Raw genomic sequence first — 20,133 nt, forward strand, 5'->3', positions numbered from 1 at the left:
GCAAATGTAAACCATTTATTTCCATGTTTTCTTCTAGGGAGATTTTCCCTTACCTGGTGGTAGTCATTGGCTTAGAAAATGTTTTGGTTCTGACTAAATCGGTTGTATCCACTCCTGTTGACCTGGAGGTGAAGCTCAGAATAGCTCAAGGTAAGCTCAGTACACAAGAGCCTTATTGATGCAACTGCCTGCAGATCTGGCTCTAAAACTAAATATATACATGTCTGTGTCTCTCTGCAGGGCTCAGTAATGAGAGCTGGTTCATAATGAAGAACATGGCTACTGAGCTGGGCATCATTCTTATCGGTTACTTCACCCTAGTACCTGCTATACAGGTATGATCTGATCTTGAGCGTGGTTTCTATGCTTATTCTCCCTCGCACGAGAGCTCTGCATAACAAAGACTCTGCTTAATGTTCTACTGTTCTCTGGCATATATACATTTCTACCACCTGCCCCCCCCTTAAAGGAATTGTTCAGTATGAACATAAAAACTGGGTAAATATATAGGCTGTGCAAAATAAAAAATGTTTCTAATATACTTAGTTAGCCAAAAATGTAATGTATATAGGCTGAAGTGACTGGATGTGAAACATAATAGCCAGAACACTACTTCCTGCTTTTCAGCTCTCTTGCTTTCCACTGATTGGTTACCAGGCAGTAACCAATCAGTGACTTGACGGGGGCACATGGGACATAACTGTTGCTTTTGAATCTGAGCTGAATTCTAAAGGATCGATTGCAAACTCACTGAACAGTTATGTCTTATGCAGCCCCCCTTTATAGTCACTGACTAACTCAGAGTTAGAGAGCTGAAAAGCAGGAAGTAGTGTTCTGGCTATTATGTTACACATACAGTCACTCCAGCCTTTCTACATTACATTTTTGCCTAACTAAATATATTAGAAACATTTTTTATTTTGCACATACAATCTATTCACCCAGTTTTTATTTTTACACTGAACTGTTCCTTTAAATATTGCTGCAGGCAAAACACAGGTACTTCACAAGTTGAATTCTGGTATGTATTGCCCATAAAATCTCTATATAAAGCAGCGGAAAGACCTGTCTAGAGAAAGTGCCCATAGCCCCACATTTGCTGATTCTGGGAAGTTTGTGGTTTATCCCAAGCTTAGTGAAAACTGTGCTCTTATCATATCTCCTGGCTGAAGGACAGTGATAACAAGGTGCAATAGTGTAACAAAGTACAGGCTTATTGTATTGCTGTTCATACACTGCACACAGGAGCTGACTTGCACCCATTCCTACCTAATCCAGCAGGCTTCAACCTTGTCCAGCTCTGGCTCATGGCTTGTGCCAGCTACAGGCACACACTAAAGAAACTGTAAAGGTTTGGCACATATATCAAGCAGTTTCTATAGGGCTGTGGTTATGTAACAGTAAATACATTTAGGGAACCAGACAAACCATGTAGCAGACCTGAGACCAGCCCTACACCGTACCCATATGTGTGCTCTCTCTATTGCAGGAGTTCTGTCTGTTTGCAGTAGTTGGGCTGGTATCGGACTTCTTCTTACAAATGTTTTTCTTCACCACTGTGCTGTCCATTGATATCCGCAGAATGGAGGTAGGAAGCCAATGGGTGAATTCATTGTGTGTCTCCAAACTCTGTATTATATAAAAGGGAATTTGCTGTTCTAATCACTGAGAGAAAGAGGCAGCACCAGCTGCTGCAAAAGTGTTGATTCACTTCGGGCTCCGGGCCCTTTATATACAGAGATGATGGGAGTAGTGTGCTTATTCCATATTGTGCAGTCACATTCACTGATTCATTTATGTATTAAATGTGTGAGCTATGTACAGAGGCAGGTGCAAAGAATTCAATAGATTAGCTGCGAAGGCCTGTAGGAAATATGAGGGACCCATACAGGGCTGCCATCGGGGGGACAGGGGGGAGTATTGTACCAGGCCTGGAGGGTAAGGGGGGCACAGCCATGCTGCACTTACTTGATTAGCCGGCCCCCCCTGCTTTCAGAGAGCTGACGACTTCAGAAGGGAGGGTGGGAGCACAGGTGGAGGCATCTTTCACAGAGTTTAAGTCCCGGTTGAGCTGCTCAGGAATTGGATAGCTGAGGTTTGAGCTTCCCCTCCAGCTCATCCAATCACCATGCAGCTTTACCGGGACTTAAAATTCTGTGACCAATAAGAGAAGAAAATGCAGCCACCTGTTCTCCCCCCATCCCTTCCGAGGTTGGCAGCTCACTGACAGCAGGTGGGCCCTGCTAATCAAGTAAAGGTGGCCATACACGGGCCGATAAAAGCTGTCGACAGACCGAGTCGGCAGCTTATTGGCCCGTGTATGGGGGCCCCCGACGGGCTTCCCCGATCGAGATCTGGCCGAAAGTCGGCCAGATCTCGATCGGATGGGGTTAAAAATCCCGTCGGATCGCGGCCGCATCTGTTCGTTGATGCGGTCCCGCGATCCGACCGCCCGTTTGCGAACGTGAAGGATCCGATCGTTGGGCCCTAGGGCCCACGATCGGATCAGCCCGATATTGCCCACCTCAAGGTGGGCATATCGGAGGGAGATCCGCTCGTTTGGCGACATCGCCAAACGAGCGGATCTATCCGTGTATGGCCACCTTAAGTGTAACATGGCAGGGCCCCCCTAAAGTTAACCCTTTGTGCTCCCTGTAATTGTATGGGGGGGATTGCCACAATTTTTTTACATGGACGTGTAAGGGGGCCCTTACCACCAATGTTTTTTTTTCTTTACTGTGGGGTGGGGGGCTGATCTGTGGGTGGGGCTTGAGCTGGAGTGGGCACAGCCCAGGGGCCCCAGGAAATGTTGTCGTATGGGACCCTTTGAGTTCTGATGGCGGCCCTGGACCCAAGCAGTGTGGGCTTTGCTGACTTTGCCTGAGCATTGCTGATGTACTGGTATCTGTTTAGGACATAGTGTCTTAATGTTTGATTTGGACCACTGTGAGGCTCCATAACAGTCTTTGTGCTATAGACACAGGTATCAAGTGCTGTTTGCTGCCACATTGAAGTCTCCACCAAGTGTTCAAATGCATTGTGCCACCCTAGAAGCATCACACGACGTTTAAAAAAAAAATAGTTTGAATGATCATTAGTCCATTGTTGTTTGTAATGTTCCCTGCTAGGGTCAGGTCTGGACTGAGATTCAAAATAGGACCTGGCATTTTTTAAGCACAAACAGGATCAAACAGCCCCCAACCAGTGCACTCAAATAGGGACTGTCTATGGCATCTTGCTGCAGCCCCTCAGATTGCCAGGGCAGAGGTGCTTTGCTGTAGGGCAGAACCTGAGGGGAGCTTCTTGTTAACGTTACTATATTGTATAATTCTATTTTGTAACATGTTGATTTGCTTGCAGTTGGCTGATCTGAACAAACGAATGCCAGCAGAAGCCTGCATGCCTCCCCCTAAGCCAGGGGTTAAAAGATATGAACGCCAGCCAACCCTGCGTCCTGCCACCCCTCATACCATCACCCCTCATACCATCACCCTCCAGCCTTCTTCCTTGCGAAATCTGCGCCTCCCCAAGAGACTGCGCCTGGTGTATTTCTTTGCCAGAACCCGACTTGCACAAAGAATCATCATGGTAAGAACACTATAATACAGACTCTGGAAACTGGGTAATGTGTGTTGTCTGAATATATCAGCAAGTGCTAAGGAAGCTCGATAACGCTTCAAGGTCCTGGGGCAATTAGAGTAACAGAGCCACAGTGTTCCTTATGTGCCCAACTCATTCACTTGCATCCTCCATGAAGGACACATTGATAAAGAGCTATCACTGGTATGAATCCAAGGTCTGAACTTTGCCCAGAACTGGAGCACACCAGCATCTCATGTACTGTATTCACTTCTTAGTATGGAATCCTCTGCATTTTTCATCTTCTCGTGAAAGGAGACCAATAGCCTAAAATGTTACATAGTTTAATCAGTTGAAAAAAGACAGTCCATCAAGTTCAACCCTGTTCAAATGAAACCCAGTATCCATACACACCCCTCCCTACTGTCACATAAATGATATATCCCCATATCTATACTAACTATAGAGTTTAGTATCACAATAGCCTTTGTATTATGTCTGTCCAAGAAATCATCCAAGTCCCTCTTATAGTCATTAACTGAATCATCACCCGGCAGTGCATTCCCCAACCTCACTGTCCTCACTGTGATGAACCCCCTACTCTGTTCCTTTAAATGAAACTTCTTTTCTTCTAGTCTGAAGGGGAGGCCTCTGGTACGTGATTCTCTTTATGGGTAAAAAGGTCCCCTGCTATTTGTCTATAATGTCCTCTAATGTACTTGTAAAGTCTAATCATGTCCCCTCACAAGCGCCTTTTTTCCAGAGAAAACAACCCCAACCTTGTCAGTCTCCCCTCATAATTTAACTCTTCCCTCCCTCTAACCAGTTTAGTTGCACTTAGTCTCTGCACTCTCTCCAGCTCATTTATATCCCTCTTAAGGACTGGAGTCCAAAACTGCCCCCATACTCCAGATGAGGCCTCACCAGGGACCTGTAAAGAGACATAATTATGTTTTCATCCCTTGAGTTAATGTCCTTTTTTTATGCAAGACAGAACTTTGTTTGCTTTAATGTTCTTTTGTTTTATACTTTATTAGTGACTCACAGGCAGGAGGATGTACTGTTATCACACAGGGCAGTGGCCCGTTCTCTGTCACATCCAATTTATGTTTTCCTGTTTACTCTACAGGCTGGGACAGTGGTCTGGATTGGGATCCTTGTATACACTGACCCCGCTGGGCTGCGAAATTACTTAACAGTTCAGGTGACAGAGCAGAGCCCCCTGGGAGGAGCAGTCATGCCTCCTATTCCTGTACCAGTGCTGCCGGCATCCAACCCACAGGGCCCCCTCTCAGCTGTCTTCCCTACAGGCTCCTCCCAGCTGCTGGAAAACCAATCACAAAGAGACCATAAGGAGGTGATTGATTCTCTCAGAGGAGGCTCCAGGGTTTGGGATGAGAGTCACCCTGAAGACAAGAGCAGAGAGAGAGATGCGAGTAGAGAGGTCAAAGCTCACACACAGGTCACCTGGGGGCCTGAAGATGAGGAGACTTGGAGGAAGCTGTCATTCAGACATTGGCCGACCCTCTTCAGTTACTACAATATCACTCTGGCCAAAAAGTAAGGGACCACTACTTGTAGAAGTCTGAACCACAATAAAGTTTTAGTATAGCCAGTTATACCTTATTGCAGGTCCAATGCCAGAAACAATATGTCTGTGTGACATGAAGGCCATAAATATGGCAGCTCTCACTCATGCTTTAATTTAAATATGCAAAGTAACAGGTAATAATTCTTGTTGTGTATTCCCTGTGCATTAGATGTATCAATTAAAGGTCTTCCTTGTTTACAATACACAGGCCCTGTTCTGTTCCATTCTACTGTAGAATGCTATAGGGTTTCTTCTAATCTGTAATGAGGCTCAGATGGAGGTTCCTAAACCTACAATCTCATCTAGAAATGTATTTATCAACTAGGTACATCAGCATCCTGCCCATGATTCCCGTCACCCTGTACCTGACACCACAGGAGGTGTCTGAAGCAAGGCACCCACAGGAAGCTCAGCACTCGCACCCTTATCTGCAACGGGAAGGGAAGCCAGAAGAAGCCTGGGCTCGAATAGAAGCCAAAGGAGCTGAACAGCCAACCAAAAATCAGATGCCGGCAGATGTCACCTTGTACAAGTAAGAACTGCTGGGATGTTTCTGACATTTGCCACTCCCACTTTTCTAAATATTTTATGTTCCCCTATTGCAGCCTTCTTATGCATATTTATGAATAGATTACACATGGTGGCACATGGAGTTACAACTCTTCGCTTAAAGGATAAATAAACCTTAAAAATAAGTAAATGTAAAATTGATGAGGGTGCTATTCTAAGCACTTTGCTATACATTTTTTTTTAATTCCAAGATATTAAGGGATACATGTGCTGTTAATATGAATGAATTTTGTTACAACAGCGCCACCTGCTGGTCATTTTCTCACCAGTCTGACCAGCAAGTAGTCACGAAAGTTGTCAGGAGAAAGAAAGAGGCTGCTCTGATGTTCTTCTGCTTAGGAAAAAAAATGAAAAACCTTTCTCAAAACTTTCCTAATAAAAGAACATCAGAGCAGACTCTTTCTTTCTCCTGACAACTTCCTTGACTACTTGCTGGTCAGACTGGTGGGAAACTGACCAGCAGGTGGTGCTGTTGTAACAAAATTAATTCATATTAACAGTACATGTATCCCTTAATATCTTGATATAATGTATATTGTAAAAGTGTTTAGAATAGCCCCTCATCTATTTTACGTTCACTTATTTTTAAGGTTAACTTATCCTTTAAGTCCTGGGAATACAGTATTGCTGCAAAGACTCTAGACATGACTGAAAGCAGCCCTATCTGCATTATTACTTCCCATTAGCTCACCGGTTCCAAAATGGTGGCACTGACCACCCCTTTAATCAGCTTTGTGTATTTGCTCTGTTTCCTGGTTTTGGAGTGGCTGTTCAGAACTGACCCAGATACATCTCTTGCTTTGTCTCCTTAGGGTCGCTGCCTTAGGTTTGGCCTCTGGAATTTTCCTGGTGTTGTTTTTCTTCCTTCTTTACCGACTCCTGTGCCCGAAGAATTACGGACAGAATGGAGTGTCCCACGGCCGCAGGAAAAAGGGGGATCTGCCTTGTGACGACTACGGTTATTCTCCCCCTGAGACAGAGATTGTGCCCCTTGTGCTGAGAGGGCACCATATGGTATGTGGCTCTGGTTTCCAAATCTCAGTGTATTTGTGCTATATCAGCCCTGGGTGGGAGGAGAATAAAAAAATCCTCATACACTCATGGCCATGCCCTTGGTGTGTAATTTACAGACACAAATAGGAGGGTAATATGTACTGCAATGTACAGTGATATCCAGGCACCAATCCACTAACCAGTGCCTCAGCCAGACACACAGTGCAATTACTAGTAGTGGTTTGATTGATACTACTCTGCTCGTACCCTTTGTGTGCCCTGCAGGACATTGAGTGTCTGGCCAGTGATAAGATGCTGCTGGTGAGTTGCTGCTTGGCTGGACAGATCCGCGTGTGGGACGCTCAGAGTGGAGACTGCCTAACAATCATTCCCAAACCAAGGTGAGGTCTTGTACCTGTTGTGTCTAGCGTTGTGTCATAGGAATGTGCCAGGTATTCATTTGTTTTATATGGCACAGGGGTAATCTTACAGTTCAGTGTACAAATAAAAACGGGGTAAATAGATAGGCTGTGCAAAATAAGAAATGTTTCTAATATAGTTAGTTAGGCAAAAATGTAATGTATAAAGGCTGGAGTGAGTGGATGTGTAACATAATAGCCAGAACACTACTTCCTGCTTTTCAGCTCTCTAACTCTGAGTTAGTCAGTGACTATAAGGGGGGGCCACATGGGACATAAATGTTCAATGAGTTTGTAATTGATCCTCAGCATTCAGCTCAGATTCAAAAGCAACAGTTATGACCCATTTGCCCCCTCCCCTCAAGTCACTGATTCGTTACTGCCTGGTAACCAATCAGTGGAAAGCAAGAGAGCTGAAAAGTAGGAAGTAGTGTTCTGGCTATTATGTTACACATCCAGTCACTCCAGCCTTTATACATTATATTTTTGGCTAAATAACTTTATGAGAAACATTTTTTTTATTTTGCACAGCCTATTTATTTACCTAGTTTTTATTTTTATACTGAACAATTCCTTAAATGGGTTATGTGTTCCAATGACAAGCAACCTGGTTGAGTGAGTTCTGCCTGTCACCACTATAATTGCCCACCACGGAACTTGTACTTGTATGAAGAGCAGTGACAGCCGGAGACTGGCCTCCATAGGGCAGAGATGGTAAAAACACTGCGTGTGCCATAACCAGACCCAATACTTAAGATCATGTGACAGAATTTGAAAGTGCAAATTAGTTTTTGGTATTCGGCCAAGTCCAAACCCAATGGATTCTGTGCATCCCCAGTGTCACATTAATCAGGTTTTATTCAGATATTAGATTGTTTCATTACTCCTCACTCTCTCATCAGTCAAATCCTGTATTCCTGTCTTTGCTTCAGTTTGCGCAGGGAGAGCAGTGGGGTGTTCGAGTATCAGGATAATTGGGAGCCGACCCCTGAGTGCAAGTACAATCCTGAGGATTCTCTGGAAAATTGTTACCACCTAAAGATGAGAACACTGCACCCTCCTCTCTTCTCTGACCAGCCAGATTTAACCAGTCTGATTGATACTAACTTCTCTGAGCAACCTGTGAACGAGGAGTCCGGGACCAGGCATCGGCTGAGCTGCATCAAACAGGAATCCCCTACCATAGGTTATGACTTTAGCAGCCTGGTACAGAAAGTGTATGAGGAGCATGAAGCCTCCAGTTTTGGCAGCTTCCCTCTTGTCTTCTCCCCGGCTCCTTACGGACATTGCCAGCTCTCTTCAGGGAGGCGGAGCCGATCGCCTGGGGGCTGCGTGGATGGCAGTTGTGCCAGAAGGAAAAGCTCTGTGGAAGAGACTACTGGTTATTGTAATGGGACCTCTTCGCCGACCCCAAGTTGGACTGATTCTTTTGAGAGCTCAGTTTGGAGCCTAGGCCTGCAGGGAAACTTGATAGTAGTTGGGAGGAGTAATGGTAACTTAGAAGTAAGTACAACCTATACTGTGGCCATATATATATTTCCTCATTCGGACCTTACTCATGGATAATACAATGGCATTTCCTCGAGAAAGGTCCCAATGAGGACCGAAACGTTGGATACCTATGCGATGTATCAAAAATAATGATGCAACGATTTTTTAAGGATGTGCTGGTCGAAGATTCGTCTACGTACAAGTGCGACCCAATTATATATAAAAAGGTTATTTAGCTTCGGAGTGCGGATACTCGTCTTGTTATATAAATATATATATATATGTACTTCACTGTACTAAGCACAATATAGCTGCAAACATGTAGTCTCTAGTTGTCTGCGTGCTTCTAAATCTACTAGTGTCTTCCTCTTCTTCTGTTCTATATGTGCCTCATCCTGCCCCAAAACCCAGTGCCTGTCTCTCTGCCTCCATATTCCAGTGCCTCGATCTTTTCTCTTGTACTGTTGCAGTTAGCACTTAGTAGCCTTTCTGTCTCTGTCTATAAAAGCTGTGTTGCATTAATCACATCCCAATGCATGTTCTCCATAGGTTTGGGACGCCATTGAAGGAAGTCTCCGCTGCAGTAACTGCGATGGGCAGAGCGGCATCACTGCTCTAGTGTTCCTCAATCACAGGTGAGACATAAATGAAATAAAATCATGCGTGTGCACAGGGTCAATCGATTTGACTTCGTGATTGCTCTGCATGGAGAAGGGAGTCTTAATGTTTGTTCTTTTTTGTGTTTCTAAGGGTTGTGGTAGCGAGGCTCAATGGCTCCCTGGATTTTTATTGTCTAGATTCCCAAAAATCCTCCAGCCAGCTACAATTTAGAGGTAAGAAATAAATGTGTCTTCCTCCTTGGATCCTATATATAGTGAGAATACTATGGGAGTTTACATGCTTTGTCCTGCCTAAAAGCAAACTTTGTAATACTAACTTGATGACAGAGATGGGAAAATAAGTGCTAGGCTAGCAAATCCAGTCCCCCTTTGTATTTACTTTTGTGGACTTCTGTCTTTATGGGACAGAGCCTGGTACTGATTGATACAGCATTACCTTGATGCCTACATGTTAAAGAGATACTGTCATAGGAAAAATGTTTTGTTTTTTTTCAAAATACATCAGTTAATAAAGCTGCTCCAGCAGAATTCTGCACTGAAATCCATTTCTCAAAAGAGCAAACAGATTTTTTTTATATTCAATTTAGAAATCTGACATGGGGCTAGACATATTGTAAATTTCCCAGCTTGTGGGAAAGGTTTCTAATTTTATTCCTAAGCAGAAGAACATCAGCCTCTTTCTCTCTCCTAACAACTTCCTTGACTACTTGCTGGTCAGACTGGTGGAAAACTGACCAGCAGGTGGCGCTGTTGGAACAAAATTCATTCATATTAACAGTACATGTATCCCTTAATCTCTTGGAATAAAAACAAAATAAATAATGAATGTAAATTACAAAAAGGCTTAGAATAGCCCACTCATCAGTTTTACATTCACTTATTTTAAAGGTTTACTTATCCTTTAAGGAATTCAATGTAAAACATGGGGGTGGTTTCCATTCACAGTCAATGCATGTAACCTGGTCTTTTCTATACTGCAGGTGCCCCAAACAGAAGCAATGTCCCCAGCTCCCCACTGTACAGTAGTGATGACGTCATTGGCTGCCAGCGGACCCATACAGTGGCCTGTGCCCATCAGAAGCCAATCACTGCCCTGAAAGCAGCAGCAGGCCGGCTAGTGACGGGGAGTCAGGACCACACAGTGAGAGTGAGTGTAGAAACATTTGTTCTACTCTGCCAGTGGGAATGTCATAGGTAATCAGTACAGGGCAGCGACTCTAGCTGAAACTGGGTCAGAACTCCCTGCAATTGCTTTGTGTTGGTCTCCTAAATCAGAATTTGTGTGTGTGTGTGTGTGTGTGTGTGTCTGTCTCAAGTCCAATGATTTATTGACCTGAACAGGTTTAGTCAAGGTGACTTTGGGTCTGTGTTCTGTGCAGATATATCGCCTGGAGGATGCCTGCTGCCTCTTCACTCTGCAGGGACACTCAGGCGGCATCACAGCCATTTATATCGATGAGGTAAGTTGCACCGGGACTCATTGTTTTGCTCTGGTCACTCCTAGAGCCTATAGCTTTGGCTGATTATGGGCAAAAACAAAACATATAAATATTTCAAGCTACAAACTGAGCTTTGTGTATTGATTTTTCCATCTGCAGACAATGGTTCTGGCCAGCGGGGGCCAGGATGGAGCAATCTGTCTGTGGGATGTGTTAACAGGAAGCAGGGTCAGTCACATGTTCGGGCACCGCGGTGATGTCACGTCTTTGCTTTGCACTGCTTCCTGTGTAATCAGCAGTGGGCTGGATGATGTCATCAGCATATGGGACAGAAGCACAGCGATTAAACTCTACTCCATCCAGCAGGTAAGCTCCTCCCCAACCAAGTATCCTTTGTGTGTAGAGACGGCCATACTTAAAGCAACCCCTAAATTACATAACCCCTCCTCTTCCTGCCTTTATATGCAAGCTATTGGCCCAGAAGTCAGTTAGAGGATTGTCTAATTGCGTTGATAGACATTGTGTAAGCGATTCATAGAATATTGGCCTCTAGAGGGCGCTATTGCGCAAACACACTGCTTTCTGTAAGGGGCAGATTTATCAAAAGTCAAATCCAAAATTCAAAGTTTTTTTTATGGCCAAAACTGTCAAATTTGACTAGGGAGTTATTCAAATTTGATTTATCAGACTCTGGCCCTTTAAGAACTATTTGCCACCTAAAACCTGAAAAATTACGGTCAAATCGAGTTTTTAAAACTCAAATTGAATTCGATTCAATTCTAATATCGAAAATTAGATTTTAATAATAAATTTTGATTGGTCGAATTTCGAGTTTATGGGGCAGAGTTATCAAGGTTTGAATTTCAAATTCATGGGAGTTTTTTTTTTTTTTAACTCCCATAAACTCGAAATTTGACCAATCGAAATGTAATAAAAAAAAATTTATTTTCTAAACTCGGGTGAATGGGATTGAACCGAATACTCGACTTGAATTAGAATCAAATTGAGTTTTAAAAACTCGATTCAAGTTTTTTCTCCGAATGTCAGGATGGCAGCAAATTGATCCACTACTCGACCCGGACCCGCAACTGCCTTATCCGCAACCCGCCAACCACCATCAAACAGGAAGTGATGGTGCTGCAAACCTGGAAGTGACATTATCAAAAGTGGGCAGGGACAGAAGCAAGTTTTCTAAAACTTTAAAATAAGTAAAATATAGACAATAGTACATAATATAAGAAATTTCGATTAGACCCGCAACCAGACCCATGACCCGCATCTATACCCGCACCTGAAAATCCTCCCCTCATTCTGCAGGGTGCACTTTTTTTGCGGGTAACCCACGGGTACCCGACCCGTTGCAGGTCTCTACCCTGGATGTCTCCCATTGACTAAAACAGCAATTCGCCAGGTTTTAGGTGGCAAATAGTCAAATTCGAGTTCTTAAAGGGCCAGTGTCCCTTGATAAATCTGCCCATATGTGTTAAAGCCCTTGTCTCCCTTTTGCTTAGCTCAGTAGCGTAATTGTGACGTCCTCTCATTGTCTCTTCCATCTCTGTAGGATTTGGGCTGTGGTTCCAGCTTGGGGCTCATCTCAGACAACCTCCTCGTTACAGGAGGACTGGGTTGTGTGTCTTTCTGGGACGTTGGTTATGGGGACCTATTGCAGACGGTTTATCTGGGGAAGTGCGACGAGGTGCAGCCGGCGCGTCAGATTCTAGTGTTGGACAATTCGGCTATAGTGTGTGACTTTGGCAGTGAGCTGAGCCTGGTGTACGTCCCCTCTGTGCTGGAGAAGCTCGACTGAGACGGGTGGACTGGGACCTACAGCTCACGCTTAGGTTTAACCCTTGCAGTTACTGTGACGCAGGCTGTTTGTTGCATATAATATATTCCAATGGAATTCTACAGTATACCTGGTACACTACCAACCTGTCTCCTTTATTTCAGCTCTGATTTGGATCCTGTTTTATGTTTCCTCCAAAGCAGCCGCAGGTTGGTAGTGTACCTCCGGAAATACAAGACCAAAAGATTCGTAATGAATCAGTAGCACTTCATTGTCATCCATGGGTTTCCAAGCCCTAGAGGGAATGCATTCTGTTATTAGGGTTGTCCAGTCTCCGGCCAGTTGAATGTGATTGAACAGCTGTTGGGGGGATGCTGGGAGTTGTAGTTTAGCCGTTAGGTGGGACGACCCTATGCTTTATTTATATCATTATAGGGGTGGCCAAGAGGGAGGAGCTGTACAGGCAGAAGGAGGGGCTGTACAGGCAGAGGGAGGGGCTGTACAGGCAGAGGGAGGGGCTGTACAGGCAGAGGGAGGGGCTGTACAGGCAGTGGGAGGGGCTGCACAGGCAGAGGGAGGGGCTGCACAGGCAGTTTAGGGTAACTTGTCATGTTACAGCACAGGCAGTGGGGTCCTTCCTTGCAGGTGGGGTGTAGGGTGTTTGACTCAAATCAAATTCCTGTTGGGGAATAAAACTGCTGCAGTGTTTCCATTCCACTCCCTGATATTCACAGCTGCCTTATACAGGTATGGGACCTGTTATCCACAATGCTCGGGACCTGGGGTTTTCCGTATAACAGATCTTTCAGTAATTTGGATCTTCATACCTTAAGTCTACTAGAAAATCACGTAAACATTAAATAAATAAGAATTACTTATATCTTAGTTGGGATCAAGTACAAGCTACTGTTTTATTATTACAGAGAAAAGGGAAATCATTTTGGTTTATTTGGATAAAATGGAGTCTATGGGAGACAGACTTTCTGTAATTCGGAGCTTTCTGGATGACGAATCCCATACCTGTACAATGTAAATGTCCTATAGGATTAGGAACAGGGGATCAGAGCTGATACACTCAGTGTATAACCAACCCTGCAGCTTGGAATATACTGGCTCCTCCCACTTATGAACGTCACATGATCTGACTAAATCAATACAACACAGACCTTGAGATGAGGAGCATCTCATATAAACTATTTGTTACCCCCTCCTTCCTATTCAGTTTGTGTCACATGGTATGGGATGAAGAAGTGAAAGAATCACCCCCCTCCTAAATAGTTTGCTGGCACTCATTTGGTTATGGGAGGGGCTCAAGAGTAAGACCACGCCTTCCCCCGCATGGAACAGCGTCAGTCACATGACATGAAAGGAAGCAGCCTGCTGTGTTGACTCGAACGTGTCACGGTATATAAAAGAATATTTTTGGTAAAGGTTATAATTTATTTTGATGTAGATCTTATTCTTTATAGAGCTTTAAACCGTTAATTGTACATTTGCGCTCTTGGTTTCTATGTCCGTTTTGTTTTTTTGGAATTTTTTTTAATCTCTTCTCTTTTCTTACATAAAAGAATTCTACCTGATAATCCATTGCTCAGTCTGTGTCTTAAAGTTGGAGGGTGATGTCTAATAACTCAGCCTTGTGTCTTTATATGGTCTCAGAACAACCCCTTAGTGACTTCTAATATCCTTATCATTTACAGTAGGGGGTACATTATCCCTTATAATACATGAGTGATACTCAGAGTTCCCTGTATAACTCAGCCTGCAGCCTTGTGTCTTTATATGGTCACAGAACAACCCCTCAGTGACTTCTAATATCCTTATCATTTACAGTATGGGGGTACATTATCCCTTATAATACATGAGTGATACTCAGAGTTCCCTGTATAACTCAGCCTGCAGCCTTGTGCCTTTATATGGTCACAGAACAACCCTCAGTGACTTCTAATATCCTTATCATTTACAGTAGGGGGTACATTATCCCTTATAATACATGAGTGATACTCAGAGTTCCCTGTATAACTCAGCCTGCAGCCTTGTGCCTTTATATGGTCACAGAACAACCCCTCAGTGACTTCTAATATCCTTATCATTTACAGTAGGGGGTACATTATCCCTTATAATACATGAGTGATACTCAGAGTTCCCTGTATAACTCAGCCTGCAGCCTTGTGCCTTTATATGGTCACAGAACAACCCCTCAGTGACTTCTAATATCCTTATCATTTACAGTAGGGGGTACATTATCCCTTATAATACATGAGTGATACTCAAGAGTTCCCTGTATAACTCAGCCTTGTGTCTTTATATGGTCACAGAACAACCCCTCAGTTACTTCTAATATCCTTATTTACAGTAGGGGGAGGAAAGAATAGGAAAGTCCTATTTATTGTGCTCACTTCTAGGAAGGGTGTATAATGGCACTTTAAAAAAATAAAATAAGACTTGTGTTACCATCTACACTTGACAGGTAAATCACTAGTCCAAGCAGATTTATTTTCCCTGCTCCTGCAGGCAGACAACTGTCTGTATTGTGTGGCAGTTGGACAGCTGTCTGTACAGTCAATAGAAGCAGGACACATACATGTAAATTGCAGGGAGTTGTCCAACAGTCTCTAAACGTATTTATCCCTGCAGTGTTATTACAAAGAGACACCAGCAGGGGGAGCACTTTGTCTATAGAGTTAAAGCACAGCCGCAGACAGACCTCTGGCAAAGAACGCGACATGTTTGTCCTGGATCTTGTACTGATAGATTTCCGGCTGGTTTTTCCCCCGTTTCCCACTGGACACGGCCCCCCTGATGATCTTCAGCTGCAACGAGGCAAAAGAAAAATTCTATTAACCATAAGAATCTACTAACGTTCATATGAAAGGGCAGAGAATCCCAATGGGCATGAGTTGTCCCTACACAGAAATGAATCGTTAGCCCATGGGCTCGGCTAGAAGAGAAGAATGTCTCACTTTAACCCTTCCCTCACACCATTCCTTTCAGCACATGCCAGTACCATTATTACTGTCATTTATACAGACACTCACCTGCCCATGCACATCCTTACAGAATCCCGTGCTCAAACCCTCTGCCTGCAGAATCAGATGGCTCTGGTGGGACAGAGATCTCAGCACTAACTCATTCTCCTCATCCCCCGACTCCTCCGCTCCATGCACCAAGCACAGGACATTGCCCTGGGAAACATGGGGGAAAGGGTTAATCACACAGTCTAATCATGTGACACTGAAATCTAATAGGGTAACCAGATGGAGAGGAAGAGCAATGCCTGTTTGAGGGATATTGTTGGCCTAGGGGTGGACTGATGGGATCAGACAAAGACAGGAATGATATATTTTAGGCACAGGGTTTCCGTATCAGCCAATAGGTACTGGGGTTCCCTGACAGTAGAAATCTAAGTCTCCAAAGCACCAGATCCTTGTGTAGCCTTATCCTGTATGAAAGCGAAAGTATTATGCACCAACCACAAAATCAAATAACTCACAAAGTTCTCCCCCAAAAAGCAACAGAAGATAGCACTTGTTTTATCTCCAGGGGACAAGCACAAGATATTGTGGGGAAGCACATGGCCGTGCCCCCTATATCACCCACCTTGTACTGAGTGCAGACAGTGGCTCTACAGTAATGCATGAAGTCCAGCACCTGCAGAGAGGTCACCCCCAAACTGAGCAGCACACTGAGATCATCCAGGATCAGCACAGGACACTTCCACGACTGACCAGCAGATGGAGCCAGCGCAGCACTCACAAAGCTGTATAAAGGTCTCAGGTCTGATCCTGCCCTGTGTAATAATAATAATAATATAATAATCCGTGTATCAGATACGGAGCATTATCTCTCTGCACTGCGGAACTGCAGATTGTACCTTAGGAAACAGAGTGGGTTGGTTTCTTCTGCCTCCGACTTGTCCCCAAAAAGCAAATCTGTGTAAGATTTTAGTCCTTCCAGGAACACCAGCTGCCCCTCATCCTTAGCCGAACTCAGGTTAACGCCCTGCGGGGTGAAATGGGGAACATCAGTACCTGCAGCAGCACTAATTGGCACCCTAGTAGCACCCAGCATGATTAGAACTAGGGATGCACTGAATCCACTATTTTGGATTCGGCTGAACCCCCAAATCCTTTGCAAAAGATTTGGCCGAAAACCAAACCGAATCGGTGGGAAGGGGAAAACAATTTTTACTTCCTTGTTTTGTGACAAAAAGTCATGTGAGTTCCCTCCCTGCCCCTAATTTGAATATGCAAATGAGGGTTCGGCCAGGCAGAAGTATTCGGCCAAATCTGAAAAAGGCTAAATCCTGGATTCTGTGCATCTTTAATTAGAACTATATCTTGGGCTACAGCCGCTTATGGGGAAACAAGGAATTGTAGCACAAAACTCTGGTTCAGGAAGTGGCTCAGAAATGACAATATTGGCCTAAAGCTGAAGCAGAATAACCCCCCGTATTGTCAGTAAATAGGAGACACTTACCAGCTTCTGGGCCACAATGTTGTAGTGACTGAACGACTGCACAAGGGCCACAAAGCAAACCCGGCACCCCGCTGTAAAACAGAACAACACAAGGGTCTCACATGTATAACAATTACACAATGTCACTCTCATTACAGGGAGGAACCAATGAGCTCACAATCTCATGCAATCACTCAAGTGCCTTAGCAGGGTGCTTCACCCTTAAGTTAACTCTTAGTATGTTATGAACTGACCTTTTTTTTATAGTTTTAAATTATTTGCCTTCTTCTTTCAACGCTTTCAAATACATATATACATACAATAGCAAAGGGGAATTCTATGGACTCTACCCATGGATTTCCCAGGCAGCCCTGCTTTAGGGTCAGGGCACATGCTCAGATTCGGAGAGATTAATCGCCTGGCGACAAATCTCCTCTTCTTCGTGGCGACTTTTCTCCCCACCGACAATTTACATTCTAGCCGGCTGGAAGGCAATTCGGGGAGATTTGTCACCTGAAGAAAAGGAGATTTGTCGACGGGCGTTTCGTTTCCCGGAGTCGCCTCACGAGGAAACTTCAGAAAATGAAGCACACAGAGTGCCATCCTGTCGCCAATTTACATTCTAGCCAGGGGGAGGCAGTGCGGGGAGTTTAGTCGCCCCGAAGAAGTGGAGATTTGTTGCCGGGTGACTCATCTCCCCGAATCTGAGCATGTGCCCTGACCCTAAAGCAGCTCTGTGGGGGTCGCCGACTCTTTAAGTGTTCTAATTGATACATTTCTTATCATTGTCCCCAAGGCAGCTGTTAGAATTGATACAATAGTTACTGATACTCCAGAGATGCTGCTGAGAAATGGATCAACTAATTGTTGTAAAATTGTAACAGAATCTGCTCCCGAATTACTGAGCTGTCAGACTCAGACACGAACATTCAACTTTAAACTTAGATTCTGGAAAAACTGTAAAAATAAATAAATAATGGAAAGTAATTGAAAAAAGTCTATTTCTGGGGAACAGTCAGATGACAAATGAACTGGAAAAAGTGTTTGGAGGGTGAACAACCCCTTTAAGCCTGGAGTCAACTGGAAACAGGACCATTTGAAGGGGTGGTTCACCTTTAAGTTAACTTTTAGTATGTTATATAATGGCCAATTCTAAGCAACTTTTCAATTGGTCTTCATTTTTTCCTTTTTAGAATTTTTGAATTATTTGTCTGACTTTCCAGCTATCAAATGGGGGTCACTGACCCCATTTAAAAAACAAATGCTCTGTAAGGCTACAAATATATTGTTATTGGTACTTTTTATTACTCCTCTTTCTATTGAGGCCTCTCCTATTCATATTCCAGCAAAGCCTGGTTGCTATAGTAAATTGGACGCTAGCAACCAGATTGTTTTTGATACTGCAAACTGGAGAAGCTGCTGAATGAAAAGCTTAATGTCTCAAAAACCACAAAAAAATAAAAACCGGTTGTAGCGAGTGATATTCTGAGACAAGTTACATGATAGTAACAGTTAAGACTAGTGGTAGTAAGAGTGGGATTGTACTTACCTCTCAGGTAGTAGGACAGGAAGTGATGGACAAGGAAGCTTCCGTCTGTATTAGAGTCACAGAGGAGAGTAAATTTACCCTGATGTATAATAAAGATGAAATAAAATTAGGCAAACTGCAACATTTAACAAAAATCCTGTTTCATTGATTCAGTTCAGAGAAGAAACAGAATACGACAATTATATTATAGGAGCCTCCCTGCAGGTCTGGACTGAGGCCCAATCTCCCAAGGTGAGAGGAGGAGGGATGTTGGGGACTTGGGGTCAGTGGGAGGAGTAGGAGGGTTGTTGGGGTGAGTGGGAGGAGGGTTGTTGGGGTGAGGAGGAGGAGGGATGTTGGGGTGAGGGGGAGGAGGGATGTTGGGGTGAGGGGGAGGAGAAATGTTGGGGTGAGTGGGAGGAGAAATGTTGGGGTGAGTGGGAGGAGAAATGTTGGGGTGAGTGGGAGGAGGAGGGTTGTTGGGGTGAGTGGGAGGAGGTGGAGAGATGGGGTGAGTGGGAGGAGAGATATTGGGATGAGTGGGAGGAGAGATGTTGGGGTGAGTGGGAGGAGAGATGTTGGGGTGAGTGGGAGGAGAGATGTTGGAGTGAGTGGGAGGAGAGATGTTGGGGTGAGTGGGAGGAGGAGGGTTGTTGGGGTGAGTGGGAGGAGAGATGTTGGGGTGAGGAGGAGGAGGAGAGATGTTGGGGTGAGGGGGAGGAGGAGGAGAGATGTTGGGGTGAGGAGGAGGGTTGTTGGGGTGAGTGGGAGGAGAGATGTTGGGGTGAGGGGGAGGAGAGATGTTGGGGTGAGGGGGAGGAGAGATGTTGGGGTGAGGGGGAGGAGAGATGTTGGGGTGAGGGGGAGGAGAGATGTTGGGGTGAGGGGAGGAGAGATGTTGGGGTGAGGGAGGAGGAGGGTTGTTGGGGTGAGTGGGAGGAGGAGGAGGAGAGATGTTGGGGTGAGGGGGAGGAGAGATGTTGGGGTGAGGAGGAGGGTTGTTGGGGTGAGTGGGAGGAGAGATGTTGGGGTGAGGGGGAGGAGAGATGTGGGGTGAGGGGGAGGAGAGATGTTGGGGTGAGGGGGAGGAGGGATGTTGGGGTGAGGGGGAGGAGGGATGTTGGGGTGAGGGGGAGGAGGGATGTTGGGGTGAGGGGAGGAGGGATGTTGGGGTGAGGGGGAGGAGAGATGTTGGGGTGAGGGGGAGGAGGGATGTTGGGGTGAGGGGGAGGAGGGATGTTGGGGTGAGGGAGGAGGGATGTTGGGGTGAGGGGGAGGAGGGATGTTGGGGTGAGGAGGGATGTTGGGGTGAGTGGGGGGAGGGATAACACAGGGGGTCTCACCAGTGTCAGGGTATCAGTAGTGACTCCCAACAGGCTGTTGAGCTCTGGGAACATGTTCTCGTCTCTCTGCAGCTCAATTAGACGCTCGGAGCCCCCGCACACGTGTTTGTCATGGAGATTGTGCAATTGGCGGTCGCTCTGGGCCTTTGACTTGTTCCGTTAGGGAAGTGAGACAATATTAGACGCACTGACTCACCATTAAACGTGCGAATGTAACTACAGACATATAAGACTGACACTACAAAATTAGCCGCCTCTGACAGCCATGTTTAGGTTGGCGGAAGTCCTTTCCAAATTCTATAAGATCAATTGGACG

At 44.9% G+C, this 20,133-nt stretch overlaps 2 protein-coding genes across 3 annotated transcripts in view; one reads left to right on the forward strand and one right to left on the reverse strand.

The window, feature by feature from the left end:
- Window positions 1–13,351, forward strand: part of scap.L (SREBF chaperone L homeolog) — a 52,442-nt gene extending 39,091 nt beyond the window's left edge. For both annotated transcript variants that reach the window (XM_018267011.2, XM_018267012.2), the window contains exons 9-23: window positions 38–150; window positions 241–335; window positions 1,490–1,588; window positions 3,361–3,588; window positions 4,709–5,139; window positions 5,496–5,702; window positions 6,553–6,754; window positions 7,019–7,134; window positions 8,085–8,655; window positions 9,193–9,278; window positions 9,394–9,476; window positions 10,244–10,410; window positions 10,643–10,723; window positions 10,862–11,068; window positions 12,264–13,351. In XM_018267011.2, the coding sequence (XP_018122500.1) occupies window positions 38–150; window positions 241–335; window positions 1,490–1,588; window positions 3,361–3,588; window positions 4,709–5,139; window positions 5,496–5,702; window positions 6,553–6,754; window positions 7,019–7,134; window positions 8,085–8,655; window positions 9,193–9,278; window positions 9,394–9,476; window positions 10,244–10,410; window positions 10,643–10,723; window positions 10,862–11,068; window positions 12,264–12,509 (2,932 nt within the window). In that variant the 3' untranslated portion in view covers window positions 12,510–13,351. The remainder of the gene's footprint in view (window positions 1–37; window positions 151–240; window positions 336–1,489; window positions 1,589–3,360; window positions 3,589–4,708; window positions 5,140–5,495; window positions 5,703–6,552; window positions 6,755–7,018; window positions 7,135–8,084; window positions 8,656–9,192; window positions 9,279–9,393; window positions 9,477–10,243; window positions 10,411–10,642; window positions 10,724–10,861; window positions 11,069–12,263) is intronic.
- A 1,507-nt stretch (window positions 13,352–14,858) lies between these two features.
- Window positions 14,859–20,101, reverse strand: elp6.L (elongator acetyltransferase complex subunit 6 L homeolog). Its single transcript, NM_001096896.1, is given in 7 exon segments — window positions 14,859–15,301; window positions 15,527–15,673; window positions 16,089–16,278; window positions 16,363–16,490; window positions 16,968–17,038; window positions 18,496–18,574; window positions 19,818–20,101. Coding segments are annotated over 7 exon segments (798 nt in total). The 5' UTR covers window positions 19,872–20,101; the 3' UTR covers window positions 14,859–15,172.
- Window positions 20,102–20,133: the final 32 nt, after the last annotated feature.

The sequence above is a fragment of the Xenopus laevis genome, chromosome 6L, assembly GCF_017654675.1.
Source record: "Xenopus laevis strain J_2021 chromosome 6L, Xenopus_laevis_v10.1, whole genome shotgun sequence".
In the NCBI taxonomy this organism is placed as follows: Eukaryota; Metazoa; Chordata; class Amphibia; order Anura; family Pipidae; genus Xenopus; species Xenopus laevis.